Source organism: Hemibagrus wyckioides, linkage group LG21 (genome assembly GCF_019097595.1).
Source record: "Hemibagrus wyckioides isolate EC202008001 linkage group LG21, SWU_Hwy_1.0, whole genome shotgun sequence".
In the NCBI taxonomy this organism is placed as follows: Eukaryota; Metazoa; Chordata; class Actinopteri; order Siluriformes; family Bagridae; genus Hemibagrus; species Hemibagrus wyckioides.
In genome coordinates this window covers 2,958,932-2,976,554 of record NC_080730.1, presented here as the reverse complement: position 1 = coordinate 2,976,554, position 17,623 = coordinate 2,958,932, and the positions used below count along the sequence as shown (strand labels likewise).

Here is a 17,623-nt window from a genome sequence, read left to right as displayed (position 1 = left end):
ACACTGTCATTGAAAAACAATAAAAAAAACAAAACAAAGTGTGTAATTCTATTTTATTACAGAAGTTTTGATTATTCACTTTAGTAGACATAATTCTGGACTGTACATCATTTTTTTACACTATAATTCAGTGCAAATGATTGTAACGGTAAGATAAACATGATAAAATTTGCATATTTTATTAAAATTCAACACACCCACAGTATCGACGTGTGGCCTCGAGTCATCAGCTTGTGGAGCTGCAGTGTGCCGTTATGTTTTGTAAGTAGGAGTTGACGTGAGGCAGCAGTTCCCAGTTGTCTGTCGCGATGCTCATTTGAACAGCGTCCTCGCCCTCTCTGATCGCCAATAAAACGTGAAAACGCGGTGGAAGGAAAAACAGAACCTTCCATTTGTTCAGTTCCTGTGAAATGATATAACCTTGGAAATTTTTCTTAATCAGATCTGAAAGAGTGTCGATTCCGGTCTTAAAACAGAACAGGCTCGTCTCTGAAGCGCTGGGTTCCCCTGAGGATGCAGCGTCCCAAATACGATCAAACACGTCCTCCTTTTGCTGAAGTGGTACACCTAGAGGTAAAGGCACAGGGAGAAAAATCTCAGGGAAGGACACATGAACGTCCGGGAGATGAGTGTGCCAAGACTGGCCGTCTTCCTTGGTGAAAATGGCGCTCGCTCGTAAAGTCGTCGGGTACGGGTGAATCGGCTTCAGGGTGACGCTGACGTCACGCGGCTTCCTGTCTCTGAAAAGGCAAGGCACGTAGATGTCGTTCACTCGCTCGTAGTGCGACGTGTCGACCTCAAAATGCAGGCATATGGTGAAGATCCGATCGAATCGAGGATCAGTGGTGGTAACATGCGTTAAATGGTACCTCAAAGTGACCTCTGAGGCAAAGCCCGGGGTTTTGAATTGCTCTCGGTAAACCTCGTAGATGTCCGTCTCAGTTTGGGCTTCTGCAGTTGGAGCTGCATCCTCAAATGCGTTATTGTTAATTTTTACAAGCCGAAGGACACAACTCTCAGCCTGCAGGATCGTCAAACAACTGCTGAGTTCTTCGCTGGCAGTGATGGAGGACAATGACGACAACGATCGGACTTTGGTCTGTCCTCCTACGGGGGTTTTGGCGAGGATGCCGCCAAGTTTTTCCCAGGACAAGTTCGTAAGGAGGGTGTAGTAGAACTGTGCATGGTCTTGAATATCCGTGTCCTCATATTGTCTGGACATGTGCTGCAGGAGATCCGCAAGTTGGATGAACATCTGGTTCAGCGTAGGGTGCTGGAGCAAGTTGCGGCATACCGTGAGAATGGCCGTGCCAACGTTCCAGCTCCTCCTTTCGCAAAGGTTGGAATTGACCAGGATGTCAAGAAGGAAGCAGATGGTACTTCTCTGTGCAATCTGACTCTCCTGTGCCACTCGGGCCAAGATTTTAAGATGCCAACCCAAACTCTGAAGGGTCAGTTGCGAAGGAGGCATTTCTACAATGCACCTCTGAAGAGCTTTCAAAAACCTGACAGACCAAAGCGTCTCATCAAAACGCTCCTGTATCCGGTCAGTGAGGTTGATCAGATTCGGTGCAAGGTGACAGTTTCTGGAATACAGCTCGCCTAAGCGGTGGATGAGTTTCTCTGCGAGGTTCTCCATGTGGTTGAAGTGCAGGAGGAAAATGAAAATCGCCCTGAAAGCAGTCACCAATGTTTCCCTGCCTCCTTGATTGTCTACTGTTTTGAGCAGAGCCATCACGTGATCAATCAGATACCCCAGACCTTGACCGTCCTCTTCCTCGTTTGCCTCAAGGTGCACCAGGCAGAGAAGGTTGAATCTACAGAGCATCGTCGTGCTGTCATTGAAGACAGTTGGAAAGAGGGATAGAGTGAGCTGAGGCGTGACGAGGACGGGCAAGCACTCCTCTCCACTGCTAGAGATGGGTCTGTTCTCGGGAAAGTGAAGAATGCAGTCCATATAAAAGATCTTTTCGGGAATCCTCAGTAGAGGATGCTGCGCCATTCCGACAAGCCTCTTGAGCAGGAAATGTTCGTCCTCTGCGGTGAAGAGGCTGTCGGTGAACATTCCTTTCATAAACAGTGTAGCATGCATCAGCTCCACTTCGGTCGTTCCGAAAAGCCTGAGCAGCTGAGACTTGAATATAGCCGGAGATATGCCCGGTACCATGGCCACCATCTCGACAAGTCCTCGGAGCAAGGCAGCCTGCGAAGGAGACGTCATCAAGTAGGATTCCTCTAGGAGCAAGGTCATTATGGACTTGAGCTCTTTGAAATCCAGTGTCATCGGCAGCTGGGGAACCTGAGCCATGTTGACAGACAGCACAGACTTTGCAGTGTTGGCAGATTTCCAGGCAAATCCTTCGTTCCCGGCTAAGACGTTCCTGAGCTTGCCGTTATCCACATCTTGTTGTTGGGACAGAATCCGAATGGCGTTCTTGAGTGCCTGAGTATAGAGCATGGAGTATGACTGATGCAGGACGGTGGTTTCCTGCTGTTTTAAGTGACAAAGAGCCTCTAGCTTTTGGGACAGGAGGCCCGGATGGCAGGTCTCCATCTCTCGAAGACACTCGCAAGCGATGGCTCGGACAGAGTGGAGACTCGGACCGCCCGTGTTATCATTCGTGTCCTGGATCAACATGTACAGGTAGTTCAAATATTCCTCTGCGACTTTAGTTCGGGTGGACAAGCCGAACGTGCAGATCAGAATGTTGGTGATGGCCAGAATGAGGTGGCACTTCAGACTGACGGATTTCAGGGAAGTGAAGTTGAGAATGGACACCAGCTCCTGCGCCGTCTCCTCTCCTGCCGACGTGGTCGGGCAAAGGACTGTGGGATGCTCGGATAGCACAGACAGCAGGAGTATCTAACAGACAAAGAGAAAGAAACCGTTCATAATACTGTATAAAGATTAAAAGTTTTAAATAATATCAGACAGGTGAGGTAGCAAATAATCTTCAGTTGACAAATCCTTATAATGTGACCAATTTATGAATGAAACCAAATATTTGGGAAATCAGGAAATAACGTTTTGGTTAGACTTTAGCTTTATGTTTTTATTTTACCTGTTATTGTTTTTACTATTTTCTCCACTTAACGTTCACATTTGTGGAATATTAAATTGAATTCTCACGATTTACCTTCTGTATATCATCTAAGCCATCAGCTTTTCCTTTTAATCCACTCTATTCTTCCTGACATTTCTGCTCTACTCTTTTTCTTCTGCTTTGACGGAGAAGCTCTCATGGCTTATATCGCACGAGGTGTAGAAGATATTTCAAATGAATCTCTGTGAGGTTAATGAAAGGTGAAGGAGAACGCAGGATACAAAAACACACGAGACACACTACAGAGAGCTACCTGACTCTGACAGCTAGTTAACATGACCCTGTCGCCGGTTCACCACTGTTCCTTCCTTGGACCACTTTTGATAGATACTGACCACTGCAGACCGGGAACACCCCACAAGAGCTGCAGTTTTGGAGATGCTCTGATCCAGTGGTCTAACCATCACAATCTGGCCCTTTGTCAAACTCGCTCAAATCCTTACGCTTGTCCATTTTTCCTGCTTCTAACATCAACTTTGAGGACAAATTGTTGCCTAATATATCCCACCCACTAACAGGTGCCATGATGAGATGATCATCAGTCTTATTCACTTCACCACTCAGTCATAACGTTATAATGTTATAGGTCATAATGTTATACCTGATCGGTGTATATCAACAAATTTAATTATATCTTAATCAACTTAGATTTATTTGTATTATTCTACTGCTATAAAACAATAAATTACAGATTATGAAATTATTTATTTATTTCTATTATTTGTTACTTGTTACTGTTACCATGTTATTCTCAAAGTGTGTACTTGAAATCAACACTTTATACCAAAAAGAAGTCAACAGTAGATGCCTTTATGATTAACAAAAATAACAAACAGAAAGAAAGAAGAGGGAGAATGGGAAAAGGAGCTTTCAAGCTATTATTTATTACATTAACACTGCTGTTTGAAGCTGTTAATATTAAGGGGGCGAAGAAAGAATGGAATGAAGAAAGAAAGAAAGAAAGACAGAAAGAAAGAAAGAAAGAAAGAAAGACAGAAAGAGTAAGGAAGGAAGGAAGGATTCAGTACTTGTTCAGTAATTGTCAAAAAGAAAGAAAGAAAGAAAGAAAGAAAGAAAGAAAGAAAGAAAGAAAGAAAGATTAAGTAAAGTAGGAAGGAAGGAAGGATTCAGTAATTGTCAAAAAGAAAGAAAGAAAGAAAGAAAGAAAGAAAGGATTCAATAATTGTCAAAAATGCAGAAAGAAAGAAAGAAAGAAAGAAAGAAAGACAAATTTCCCTTTGTGTGTATATTTTTCTTACCTTCTTGTTGTCGTTGGTTTTGTCGTCCCTCAGCCTGTCAAGAAGTTCAGCTAGAAACGTCTCGGAGGTGGTGCAGGACAAGAACTGACTCGGGCTCGAGAAGAAACTGGAAATTCTCTGATCCCAGGATGTCATGATGACGAGTCAGGTTGATGTTGATGATGATGATGATGAGGAGGAGGATGATGATGAGGAGGAGGATGCTGATGAAGGTGTAGCTGCAGTAAAATAACAAACAGATTGCTCTGTAAAAGAGCAGAATGTTTAATCATCGTTCATTAACTCTAAAAGACTCAGTAAATGAACAGTTTGTGAAAATAATACACAACTCTGTCTTCCTCGTGCTCTTTAGTGCAGAAGTGTGTGTGTGTGTGTGTGTATATATATATATACACAGACTGAGCTGGAGTGCCTTCACGTGCATGAAAAACAAGCTAATAACGCCACGGAATACATACTTACACCTGCAGAATGATTCCTAGTCACATTTAGCAGACTTCCACTTTAAAACCACATATGAAGTGTTTTATTTACGGCCTGATTTTAGACTTTATTTATCCTTAACTCCACTTCTCGTCTCTTCTCCGTCGCCAAAGCTGAGCACGTCATGTGATCACGTTTTCGTGTCACGTGACTGGACTCTAGTTAATAAAACGCTGTATTTTCTGTAATTGCTATATTTCTATCATTTTTATAATATAGTTTTAACCATGTGTGTATATATAGAGACACAAAAAGATAGCAAACGTGCGAATATTTTTTTAAACGACTTTTAATTTAAAATTTAAAGGAGAAAGGGGAAACAAAGGCGGAAACACGCACTGCTGCCACCTAGTGGCGATTTGACTACAACGCGTAGAAGATTTAAAAATAATGTGCAATTACTATAAAATAAACAAATTTAATTATTATTATTATGATGATGATGATTAGGAGTAGTAATGGCAGTAGTAATTGTAATGTATATTATTATTGTTGTTGTTATATTCGTACATTTATCCAATCAGCCAATCACGTGACAGCAGTGCTACTCATAAAGTCATGAAGAAGTCAAGAGCTTTAGCTGATATTCACATCAAACATCAGTATTATGGAAAAACACTGATTTGGCTCTGTTTCGCTCTACTTAATGGATGTCGGTGCCAGGCTGTATGTTTAGAAATACTAGGATTTTCACTCACAGCAGATTTCCAAATGGTAAAAAGGTCTGTGTGTTCTGAGATGTTTTTCCACTCAACACGGTTGCAAAGCGTGGATATTTGAGTTACCGTAGCCTTCCTGTCTGTTTATTCTCCTCTGATCTTTCTCATCAGCCACAGAACTGACACTTACTGAATGGTTTGTGGGGGGTTTTGTCACTCTGTGTAAACACTCAAGTGTTCCTATTAAAGTGGCTAGTGCATGGATAATTTTATATAGTTATATAACAAGAAATGGCACGTGTCTGTGTATCGGGCCTATATCATCAAAATGTGATGAATTAGTATAATATAGAGTTGTCCCTGCTTTTACAGCTATAACAGCTTCAACTCTTCTGGGAAGGCTTTCCACAAGGTTTAGGAGTGTGTTTATGGGAATTTTTGACCATTCCTCTAGAAGTGCATTTCTGAGGTCAGGCACTGATGTTGGACGAGAAGGTCTGGCTCTCAGTCTCCGCTCTAATTCATCCTAAAGGTGTTCTATGGGGTTGAGGTCAGGACTCTGTGCAGGACAGTCAAGTTTCTCCACACCAAACTCACTCATCCATGTCTTTATGGACCTTGCTTTGTGCACTGGTGTACAGTCATGTTGGAACAGGAAAGGGTCATCCCCAAACTGTTCCCACAAAAAGTTGGGGGCATGAAATTGTCCAAAAAATGTTTTGGTATTCTGAAGCATTAAGAGTTTCTTTCACTAGAACTAAGGGGCCGAGGGGTGGAGGGGTGTCGAAAAACTTTTGGCAATATAGTGTAAACTCTGACAATCAAATTTTGGTCTGAAAATCTAGTAATGTGTTACTTAATTTACTGAAACATTTGTTCTGTAACACTTAATTTGTTCTGTAACACTTGACAGACAGACAGACAGACAGACAGACAGACAGATAGATAGATAGATAGATAGATAGATAGATAGATAGATAGATAGATAGATAGATAGATAGATAGATAGATGGATAGATAGATGTTATACTCATCAAATATATTCATCAGTTAATATTTGAATGTAATTTTAAATGGTATAAGTTGTAAATGAACTATAGAAAGTATATATACATATATATATATATATATATATATATATATATATATATATATATATATATATATATATATATATATACATATATATACACTACCAGTCAAAAGTTTGGACACACCTTCTAATTCCATGGTCTTTCCTGATGTTTATTTCTTTCTACATTGTATATATAAGAAAAGATAAGAATTTATTTATTTTCTGTAATATTTAAGTTCAGTAAAATGGCGCTGTTCCGGTGAGGGCTCATGCCCCTGCTCTTATCGCTGGGAAACCCCGTGCGCGAGCTGCCAACGCCCGGCGCAGAGAAACAAACAGAGCGGAATACGGTAAGTAGAACCGAAATCCAACATTTATTTATCTTATTTCTTTGGTTTTTTTAAACGTTTCAGTAATGTCATAGATCTCTTCCTAAGCGTAACATCTTAGAAAAATTGTGTCGCGTGTGAGGAAATTGTGAACGACCGGTTTTCGTCTTAACAAAGCATCTCAAATGACATCCGTTAAAAGTTAGCAGCCATGCTAGCGAGTTTCTGGTGAGAAAATGATAGATTTGTATATTTATGTATATCTCTGAAAAGTCGAGCTTGTTTACCCATTATAGCGATTATTTATGCGGTAAACATTGAAATATCTTTTGAATGACCTGATATTTGATTGTCCATCAGTGTGACATCATTACATTGGAAGTGAGGAGGCATTTCTGTCAAATGCTAACTAGCTAACAAGCTAAGCTATAGAACGTAACTAGCTTTACCGGCTGAGTTCCGTCATCTAGCCTCAGGGCTTCATTTAACTTAATTCCTTATCTTTTCTTTAGTGTTTAATTTAAAGTTTTATTTTATATATAATTTTAGCCAGTGACCCTAATTGATTCTGACAAAGTTAGGTAGCTAGCCAGGGAAACAAAGTTAGCCACCCCAAATAATCATCATGATGATCCTAACCTTATTAAACTTAATGGTTTCAATGTGGGGCGAAAAAAGTCTCAACTCTTCCTTTTTAAAATCCAGATAAATTCAGATTATTAAAACATTTAGTTAGATATCTAAAGACCAGAGTAAATCATTTGCATCAGATGAGAGAAATGAGCTTTAAAAAATTTGCAAAAATTGCTGCCCAGTGTCTGTTATTATATTGCTGTTTATATATTTAATAAAATATTTAATATAGTTCAGATAATCCAGAATGTAAACCTGGTCCATGCTCCAAAAATATCTGAATCAAAACATAGAAAAGGTCATATTCTTTTAAAAGTAATTTTATATAATTGTATGGTTTCCTGTTTACAAAAATATTTAAATTATTAATTTAATTAACACTTATTAAAATATTTACTAGAATTTTCTTTGATCACTGGCTTAAAAAATCTGGATGAAAATAATTAATAATAATGGTTTTCCTCTTTCTTTTTGCAGAAATATTTTAATGAATTGCATAATTAACTTCACACTAATTAAAATATTTAATATAATTTTTTAATTCTAGGTTGTAAAATTTGATCACTGGCTCAAACAAATCTGGACTATAAAAAGTTGTAATAAATAAACAAAAAATCTGGATGTTTTGTTTTTCATCCTCGTTCTATTTATAGAAATATTTACACCCATTATTGTTCATTTATTCTCAAGGTGTGACGATGCGACAGATATATTTCGGCCTCGGGTTCACTTGAGTCTTAATTGTAGATGAATAGCATATGTTTTTGTTATTATTTATCGTAGTGTCTTAATCCATTTCATCTAATATTCTGGATTCGGACACTTTGACGATGTATAACGCCGATGTTTTTTACACAAACAGTCTTTGCTAAGGTCTTGCTTTATAAACCTAAAGCTGATTGATTGTTGTTACTGCAGATGAACACATGGCTTATCTATAAGATTTTAAAATAAAGGAGAGATCAGCAGGAAGGATGTAAGTAGACAGATGTGTGTGAAGTTTCTTCTAGGCTTGTGTGTTTTAACCAAATGCAACCGTGGCTTGTTAATTTGGCTGTTTTTTTCCAAACGGAGAGAAATAAAGCTGTTTTAGGAAGAGAGCCGTCTTTGAGTGAATCTGTCTATCTGCAGCTTGTGTGTGTTTATGGTTGTGTAGCTGACGTGACCCTTCCTAAAAGTCCTGTGTTTCAGTCGTGGCCTTCATCTTGAATCCAATGTGTCTGAATTTCCTCCAGATCTACGTGATCTAGCTTGCGCTTGTCACTTCATGGGAGTTCTTGTAAATTTAACTCATAAGAGTGTTAAATATGCGAAAAGGATGTAAGTTTCCAGAATGGCGACTGTCGCACATCCTGATTTTTTTTTACACTGCCGACGTGGTCTCCTAATAACAATACCCACCCGAGCGACGAGCGAGAAAAAGAGCTCATTTGGGTGGACTCCACCGAAATAGCGCAAGGATGTCAAGCCTGACTTCCGCAGAATGTTGGAAGGAAACGGTTGTCCCTCCCTGCCCTGCTCCATCTGTGGTTCTGCATCTGTGCTCTCCTTCTCTCTCTCTAAATTGTGAGGCGAAAGAAAACCCAACAGAGACCTCGAGCTTCCTCTTCTACAGAATACAGAGCGAGAGAATGATGCGCTTTCTCTGCCTCTCTGTGCCTGTTACAGCCTCAGGTCACTTCTCAAGTCTCGTGTTTTTCTTTCTGCAAGTGTGTGTGCACGGTCGCAGCTGAACAGATAGATGACGTTATGCCAGAGCTTAAAGCTGCAGTGACCCATAATAAGGCCAAGTAGGAGGAGCAGGCTGCTCTGTGCTCTGCTTGTTGATCTGTAGTGAGTTTATAATGGAATAGATGCTCGGGAAATTATTAAGAACGATTTAATGTGATCTGTCCTGCTGGAATGTCTGATTGTAATATACACTCCATGCTTATGAGATCTGGTCAAATAAGGACCGGCGTTAATTTTAGTTAATCGCGTGGCTAACGAAAAATATTCACATCGCTCGTGTTTTTACCGTTATATATTCTTTAGCATTGCGTCTTAAGCAAGGCCATGAAAATAAGATTTCAAAGTGTTTAATAAATATTTAATAATTTATCTATTTCCAAGATTCATTTGTTCCACTTCAAGTGTTTAAAAAGATTCCAGAATTATTTTTCTTAAATTTGAAATCATAAACAGATCACATTTTTGAAAATTGTTATTTAATTAAGTGTCTTCTCCTTCATTCACTTTCATCTTCATTTAGCTGCGAGTTCCGCACACGAGCTGGGATTTTCCCTAACTCTATGCAAGTTTGATATGAGTCAATAAGGCGTATTCCAAATGGTCAACTCTCACCTGTCTATCGTATACTTAAACATGGAAGAAAAACTCATAAGTCGTTTCATCCTATCTTGTCGTGTTCAGCGTCTAATTAAATGTTTACGGAAATGTCACACAGATAAAACTGGAGTATCAGATCAGTGGTGTGTCTGGTGAGAGTGCTAACTTTTCTAAAAACAAATGAATATAAAGCAGAGCTAATAACATGTATGTCAGGCAGTTTACATGTTAATTAGTGTGTTTGGTTAATTAGTGTTTAATTACTATGCATTAAAAGTATGTCCACTATCATTTACAAGAGCAAGGCTGTTATCGTCTGTAATATACTGCTGTTTCACGTCCACGCTATGCTGTCCCTAATATTGCTGTCCAAATCACTGGTCATAAAATTTTTCAAGGCGATCTTCATCCAAAGCAAAAACCCCTGGGGTGAAGTGTTACACACCCTCGATTAGAGGTTCATGATGCGTGTTTCTCTGATGAAAAGCCTGCACTAGCACAGACTACATTCCTCTGTGAAGAGTTTTTCTTTCCCTCCCGCCTCACGTCTTCATGTTACTGACCGGTGGTCAGTAGTGTGGGATTATAGCTGTTGCGTCTTAACCATGATAAATTGCGTTCATCAGAGGCTCAGAGAAAACTACATCATTAGACAAGGAAATATGCAGCAAATGGAAAAGCTAGCGTTTTCGTAAAGAGTTAAGCTCTGACAGCATCAGTGCTCCTTGGTGTTGATTCTTCATGCCTCGGTTGGTGTCATCCTGAGCAGGCCACGCCTATTAAAGGATGAAGAGGATCGGCCAGAAGAGCTTTAGATTGATTCTGAGCTCCTCTAAAGCCCTTTCTGGATTTGGGTACGTGTGGTTATGGGGTCATTTGGCGTTTTACAGGTCCAATAACGCTGCGATGTTATTTTCTCCAGGATCAGCCACATCTGTTCTCCGCTTTCTTCTGAGCATCTCTACTCCTGCTAGATTTTCGACTGCGTGGCCTGCATGTTGTGATTGAAGCGTGTAGACAAAAAATAAAAGATTATAGACGTCACCCTGATAATTTAATCCAGTCCGAATAGGGGTTAAGTGTAAGCAAACCCTGCTGGGAAAATAAATGGCTTAATGTGATCTAGTGCTTTTATATCCTTCTGTCACCCGCATGTAGAGTATGTTATGAGTATTTCCACGAGCCTCTCATGTGGTGTTAGACATGTTAGTTTAATGGTTTTTAGTTTAATATTGCGTTGTTTTAATCACACTTCAACCAGCAGTTCACGTCCCTGTTATTTCCCTTCGTTAAGTGATTGTGATCTAATGTTACTCCGTGCAAATCCTGTTCTGTTTTGCAGATCTTGAATGAGAAGTGTGGACTGTTAAACTAAAACAAAGCACAGTTATGCAGACGATCAAGTGCGTCGTGGTTGGCGATGGTGCCGTTGGTAAAACCTGCCTATTAATCTCCTACACAACTAACAAATTCCCCTCTGAATATGTACCAACGGTGAGTAGCTCTCTCTCTCTCTCTCTCTCTCTCTCTCGCTCACCTTTTCCCTCGTTTTGTTATTTCTCTCTCTCTCTTTTTGTCTGTCTCTCACTCTCTCTTCTCCCTCTTTTTGGCTCCCTTTCTTTTTTTTTTTAAATATTCTTTTGAAGGAAATAATGTCATGTTGATTACTTTTAAATGTGTCGTTCTTGTATTCTGGTGTGTGTGTATGTTTGTTTATATATATATATATATATATATATATATATATGTGTGTGTGTGTGTGTGTGTATGTATACATAAAAAATGTGGTTGTTTTCAGGTCTTCGATAACTATGCAGTTACGGTTATGATTGGAGGAGAGCCCTACACCCTGGGACTGTTTGACACTGCAGGTACAGAACATTCAGAAGATTAAAAATAAATCATGTTGTCTGACGAGACACTGATTCATACAGGACTGGGAGGAACAGCGGTGTTGCTTAGCGCAGGACTGCTCATCATCATTGTTGTAGGAATAAAAACACAGTGCGTCACTGCATTCCAGGCGTGCTCATGAAAGGTGCCGTGAGCTCTGACGGTTTTCCGGACGCGTGTAAACGGACTGGAGGGTCTGTTATTGAGTGGTCTGATCCCACAGCTTCCTTTCGTACTTCCTTTCTTACGCTTGAGTGCGTAAAGTATGTGGTTGCCGGCTTGTGTAGTCAGGATTCTGATTTCAGTAAGAAATCTGCGTGGTGTAAGAGTGGGCCAATTTTGACAAATGTTAATGTTTCACAGTATCAACTTTCAGCAATACATCACCGAGGCTCTTTTTTATTTTTTGTCACATCACCCATCCCTAATTGCTGCATGTGCCTGTCACATCTGGACGTTTTAGTGATGAAATGTTCCCAGTATTTTGGACATTCACTTTCACAGCTCGTCATACCTTCGTTTCTTCACCATGTCACACAATGTGTCACTAAGACACACAGAGAGAAATTGTAAAGTCTCTAGAGCTGTGATTGGAGTACATAAATATTTGTGATGCATCCTTTTGTCTTTGTCCCTTGACAGCATAAATATAAGGGGGGTCAAGGTGCAGATTCATTTCTAGTTTTCTGTCAGGAAAAAGTGCTGGTAATTCGGTTAGTGGTGAACAGAGGGCTCGAGGAACCGGTGCTCATTGTTTGGTTTTCCTCCAGATGAAAGGTCAAATAAAACATGAGCAGACGTTCATGATGATTCTGAGGTTCGCCATGTGCAGAGTATTATGTTCATCCAGCGTCGGCAGCACTACAGCTCTGTCCTGTGGCTTAAGGCTTAGTTTAGCAAATAATTGGGAAGTAAAAGAATGTGATGCAAATGATTCGCTTCCTGTCTATTGAGTCAATTCAGTGTCGAATCACTTTCTCACTACCGTGGTAGGGTTCAGCTACTTCCAGAGATTTTTAAAAGTCTTATACATGAGTAGATGCCTGGAATTTTAAGAAATTAACTTCTATCTTGGCTGCAGTTTGTGTTCTCTGTCTAGACTTAACCCTGTTTCACTTTTTTCCTACAGGTCAGGAAGATTACGATAGATTACGACCTCTGAGTTACCCCCAAACAGATGTTTTCTTAGTCTGTTTCTCCGTCGTTTCCCCTTCTTCATTCGAAAACGTCAAAGAAAAGGTTGGTCTTGAACTCGACAAGATTCTCCTTGATCCTCCTTATCTGTCTTGTCTCTAACGTAAGAACATCTGTCTCCTCCTCAGTGGGTACCGGAGATCACCCACCACTGTCCAAAGACCCCCTTCCTGCTTGTGGGGACGCAGATTGATCTGAGAGATGACCCGTCCACCATCGAGAAGCTTGCAAAGAACAAACAGAAGCCGATCACTCCGGAGACAGCCGAGAAGCTGGCCAGGGACCTGAAGGCCGTCAAGTATGTGGAGTGCTCCGCTCTCACGCAGGTAATCCAGATCGCTCAGTTACTTGGTCACTTTCAAACATGTTAGGATTGCTGCCGATTGTACAATTTAAGGAAATGCAGTGAGAGCGGATTAACAAGCGCATCCACATCGATTTTTTTGGATGTTTGTCACGTTTGTGCAGATTATTGCTTTATTAGTTTTGAATTAAGGCTTAAGTGTAAATTATTCGTTGATGCTCATTATGACTTCTGCTAAGAGGTAAGTTGCCGAGGAACAAAGTGGAAGAATTTGTACAGAGGCTCAGAGACACAGTTGCTTCATTTCATTGTGGTGTTTTTTGCCATGTAGTTACTTCATTTACAGTGCTGAGATTTCTCTCCGAGCTTTTCCTCCAGGTTCGGTTTGCTGGGTATGTTGGCACTGTGTGTTCGATTATCCAGAGGTGGACAAATCAGTAGCTTATTTTTTTTTTTTTTTTTTTTAAAAAAGTTGAGAATGTGTCCAGCATATTAGGATTTTATTTATAATCTCTTTCACATAATTCTCCTATTTGTATACACTAATGCTTATGTATGCACAAATAGGAGGAAGAAATCGGCAATGTAGAAACTCTAAACTTAGCATAAATATAGCTGCATGTTTTGATATTTTGGGGCCAAGCAGTCTGAGCAAATGGCAACCCCAGTTGCTACCAATATTTAGGAAGATTTGTGGTGATCACTCACTGCTAATCTTCTGAAATGCCTGCTGAATTCTGGTTGGCTGATGATAGGCTTGTATTTTTGTTTTAAATGTTTAAAATTCTCTTAGCAGATTAGCTCTACACCAAATTTCAACTTGATCAAACTTACAGTTCTTGACCGACGACTGTATGAATTTGTATGGACTCCTCTTCCTGTCAGTGACCACACCCTCAACTTTCAGAATACTAATGCGAACAGGACAAACGGGCTCTTTCGAGCCAAACAAGCTCCGCCCCATATTTGGTCATATTCTGATGATTGATTTGATACAAAGATTGTAATGATGGGCCAAATATGTGCAGTGTATTATTAGCGATCACATCCTGTTTTAAACGTATTAAAATAAAGATGCTCGCTAGATGTCTTTTAAACGTGATGCGAGAACAGAATGCAAGTTCTCATAGCCGAAACCTTGTTCATGTCTGCCTTCATTTTCCTAGCTAACGACCTTAATATATTGTTGTATTACTTCTCCAAGCTTTTACTTAACAAAAACATTAGATTTGTCCACCGTTGATGTTTAAGATGCGGCGATTATTTTCAGCATAATGCATGAGGTGAGCTGGTCATTAAGTGTTTCTCGTCTGATCCTCCTGATCTGGAAGCATACTAAAGAACTTCTAATTTTTTTAAAAATACATCGCTGTACAACATTACAGACAAATCTAAAAGAAGGAAGGAAAGACGATCTCGAGCTCTGATAGTTGCAAATTCACAAGCTTCTCCGGCAATGGTGCAAGAGCTTTTGACACGCGTCCCTCCCCCATCGACCCCGCCTCCCATCTCATTTACATTCTGTGCCCCTGCGGTTCTTTGGGTTTCCTTCCTCGTCGCAGACTTGCATCGCACCGCCGCGGTAGTCTAGCACTTTTCTTGTACCTGTCTTCAACTGTTCTTCTGTTCTGTTTTTTTTTCTCTCTCAACGTCTGTTTGCTGTAACTGCTAACCTTGCTGCTTCTTCTTTTCCCTTCTTCCTCTGTCTTTGTAGAGAGGTCTGAAGAATGTATTTGACGAAGCTATCCTAGCTGCTCTCGAACCGCCCGAAACGCAGCGAAAACGGAAGTGCTGTATATTCTAAACTCTCGTTTTCTCTTTCTTTATTACGTCTAACTTCTCCCCCAGATGTTTGCTGCTTCCTAGTTTACCTCTTGCTCCCGAATGCTAACAAAAGAAACTTTCTTGCTTCATAGTAATGAAGTTTTTTTTTTTCTTTTCATCTCTCTCTCTCTCTCTCTCTCTCTCTGCAATCATTTAACTTAAGATTTCCTTTTGTCATTTTTCTCACCTCTTCTATTAAATGGAGGTTGTTTTGTCCTCTCCGGTTGTGGAGAATTATTATTACTACATTACCTTTTTTTTTTTTTGGTTTGCTGTCGTTTTAACCACCACCCCCCCACCCCCAAAAAACCTGTAACACCGATGATGGCACACCTCAGTTGTCGCTTTCTCGTTTGTATTTTTTTTCTTTCCTCCACCGTCTGAGAGAGTGGGCGGAGCCAAAGAGGTACACTGATCAAGCAGCTCAACACATTGCGCTCAAGTCTCTATCTTTCTCCTCTTCATTCCTTATTTCGATGTATTATTTTATACTGCAATCGTTGTATCATAGGAATTACATTCTGAACATAATATGAAGGCTAAACCTTGCAAATCAGGTGCCATTGATCAGGTGCACCGTCTTGGAATTGACTTCTAATCTTGTGAAATGATTTGTGTCATTAATAAAGGTCAGCTAAAATCGCCATCTTGAGTGTGTCGTCAATTCATACGCCGTACGGGACACAACACAGGTTCTTGTTCACCGAGTATCTGCGTGAGCTTGCTCTTTTGTATCTGATGACACAGCAAGCTTTTGTCTTTCATAGCACTGTGTGTGTGTGTGTGTGTCATGCTGTGATACTAATCCTTTTTTTTTTTTCTTTTTATAAAGAGATTTCTCATGAGTTTTCTCACTGAGGTGGATCAATCATAGATCTGTTACTTAGAAAAGCGTTCACAAATGCAAGGGAAATGGGTTGATATGAGAGAAAGGAAACTCCAGATGCTACAGGTGTTGGAGTCAGGCCAGGAGTCAGGTCTTCTACTCCAAACTTAACACACCAGGTCATGGAGCTGGCTTTGTGTACACTGGAATTTAGTGAATAATGAAGGAAATGAATGACAAAGAAAACTCCACAGCTTGCGAAGACATTTTTATATAATTGTGTGCTTCAGACTTTGATCCATGCTTTTGTCCATGCTTAATAATCCACCTAAAATTATTCTGTGGTCAATTTGTGGAGTGCGACAGGTGAGCACATGGTACGTTATAGTTATCATCAAGGTGCATGATGCACATTAAGCTTAAACACATACACCAAAGGAAATATATAAATATGTAAGGAGTAGGGTAGGGTGCTAGGAATAAAAATAATTTTAAAATATTATAATAATAATAATAGCCCCAGCATTTAATCATGAAATCCTGCTTGTCTAAGCTGGCTATTTATTTATTTATTTTTTTTGTTTTATTTTGGCTGTGTTTCCGTCATGGCCCTGATCCGTCAGCATTGCTTTCTCCCTCTCCTCCCAGATCATGCGTTTTATTTTGGAGCTCACGAGCTGCTGTTCCAGTGTCCTGCATTGCTTTCTCCCTCTCCTCACAGATCATGTTTTATTGTAATGATCATGAGTTTTATTTTAGCTGCTGTTTCCTTCATAAATATATATCTTATTTCCTCCTGTTTGTATTTTTGCATCTCCCTGACCAGCCCTTCCGTGTCTCTGAGCTCTGTTTGTATCACGTCCACTTTGTTTTTAGTATGTCTGAATCCAAACCAAACCACTCTATGTAAATTGTGACTTTAAGGAAAAGATTGATTTTGTTTATTTATTTATTTTTAAAACCTCTGCATTAACTCCTTTAAGATGACCTACTTTCTTGTTCCAGAATCCTTCAAGCATGTAAAACTTCATTAATTTGTTTCTTTGCATCAAAATCTTTCACATTATTGCAGCACCGTCTGGTTTATTCCCTCATTTTTTTTATTTATTTTTATTTTTTTTGTCTGCCTCATTGTTGACCCACATTGAGTCTCCATTTCTTCCCTGCTTTGTGTCCACAGAAAGGCCTAAAGAATGTATTTGATGAGGCGATTTTGGCAGCCCTGGAGCCCCCTGAGCCCAAGAAGAAGCGTAAATGCGTGCTGCTATGAGCGCCCTTTTTCTTTCTTGCTAAGGCTGGCCCACAGCTTTATACTCTTAAAAAGCAATGCCTAAAAAAAAAAAGTGAGTTAAAAAAATTTTTCTTGCTCTGCAATAAATATAATCAAAAGAATACCCTGCACACACACACACACACAGGGCTCGGATCTGTTTTTCGAGCTCCCTATCATCACGGATTAATCTAGATTTACATCGTAAGCGTGTTATTTCACAGCAAACCGTAGAGACGTGGATGTTTTTTGTCATTTAACCAAGTTTTTAACGGCTAATCGCTGACTGATGCGTGAGGCGGGAACGGTTACTAGCATAAGAGGCATACGCTAGTAGCTTTGTGAATCCTCCTGTGTAGTTGGAGTTAAACCTCTAACCTCTACTTTTACACTAGAATGACACCAGAAGTGCTTGATAAAAATAAAAAAAAAAAAAAAACAA

The 17,623-nt window shown here is 39.9% G+C and overlaps 2 protein-coding genes across 6 annotated transcripts; one reads left to right on the top strand and one right to left on the bottom strand.

The window, feature by feature from the left end:
- Positions 1 to 39: 39 nt before the first annotated feature.
- Positions 40 to 4,984, bottom strand: ap5b1 (adaptor related protein complex 5 subunit beta 1). Of its 4 annotated transcripts, none has more exons than XM_058372920.1 (3): positions 4,826 to 4,984; positions 4,364 to 4,608; positions 40 to 2,863 (listed from the first exon to the last, which is right to left on the bottom strand). In XM_058372920.1, the coding sequence occupies exons 2-3, from the start codon at positions 4,496 to 4,498 to the stop codon at positions 227 to 229; spliced, it is 2,772 nt and encodes a 923-aa protein (XP_058228903.1). In that variant the 5' UTR covers positions 4,499 to 4,608; positions 4,826 to 4,984; the 3' UTR covers positions 40 to 226. The 4 variants fall into 4 exon arrangements, with proteins under 4 accessions (XP_058228903.1, XP_058228904.1, XP_058228906.1 ...); XM_058372921.1 differs by having other exon boundaries at positions 4,364 to 4,581; XM_058372923.1 differs by having other exon boundaries at positions 4,364 to 4,581; positions 4,822 to 4,981.
- A 1,790-nt stretch (positions 4,985 to 6,774) lies between these two features.
- Positions 6,775 to 17,623, top strand: cdc42 (cell division cycle 42). 2 transcript variants are annotated; one of them, XM_058372930.1, is made up of 6 exons: positions 6,775 to 6,930; positions 11,213 to 11,364; positions 11,669 to 11,741; positions 12,893 to 13,002; positions 13,086 to 13,283; positions 14,976 to 17,120. In XM_058372930.1, exons 2-6 carry the CDS (start codon positions 11,260 to 11,262, stop codon positions 15,063 to 15,065), a joined length of 576 nt encoding a protein of 191 aa, XP_058228913.1. In that variant the 5' UTR covers positions 6,775 to 6,930; positions 11,213 to 11,259; the 3' UTR covers positions 15,066 to 17,120. The 2 variants fall into 2 exon arrangements, with proteins under 2 accessions (XP_058228913.1, XP_058228912.1); XM_058372929.1 differs by having other exon boundaries at positions 6,776 to 6,930; positions 17,092 to 17,623.

Excerpts from the sequence above, each read along its gene's own strand:
- ap5b1 (XM_058372920.1), bottom strand. The coding sequence starts at position 4,498 with ATGACATCCTGGGATCAGAGAATTTCCAGTTTCTTCTCGAGCCCGAGT. Across the intron at positions 2,864-4,363 it reads AAACCAACGACAACAAGAAG|ATACTCCTGCTGTCTGTGCT; the intron begins GTAAGAAAAATA and ends TTTGTCTGTTAG.
- cdc42 (XM_058372929.1), top strand. The coding sequence starts at position 11,260 with ATGCAGACGATCAAGTGCGTCGTGGTTGGCGATGGTGCCGTTGGTAAA. Across the intron at positions 11,365-11,668 it reads CCTCTGAATATGTACCAACG|GTCTTCGATAACTATGCAGT; the intron begins GTGAGTAGCTCT and ends GGTTGTTTTCAG. Across the intron at positions 13,284-17,091 it reads AGTGCTCCGCTCTCACGCAG|AAAGGCCTAAAGAATGTATT; the intron begins GTAATCCAGATC and ends TTGTGTCCACAG.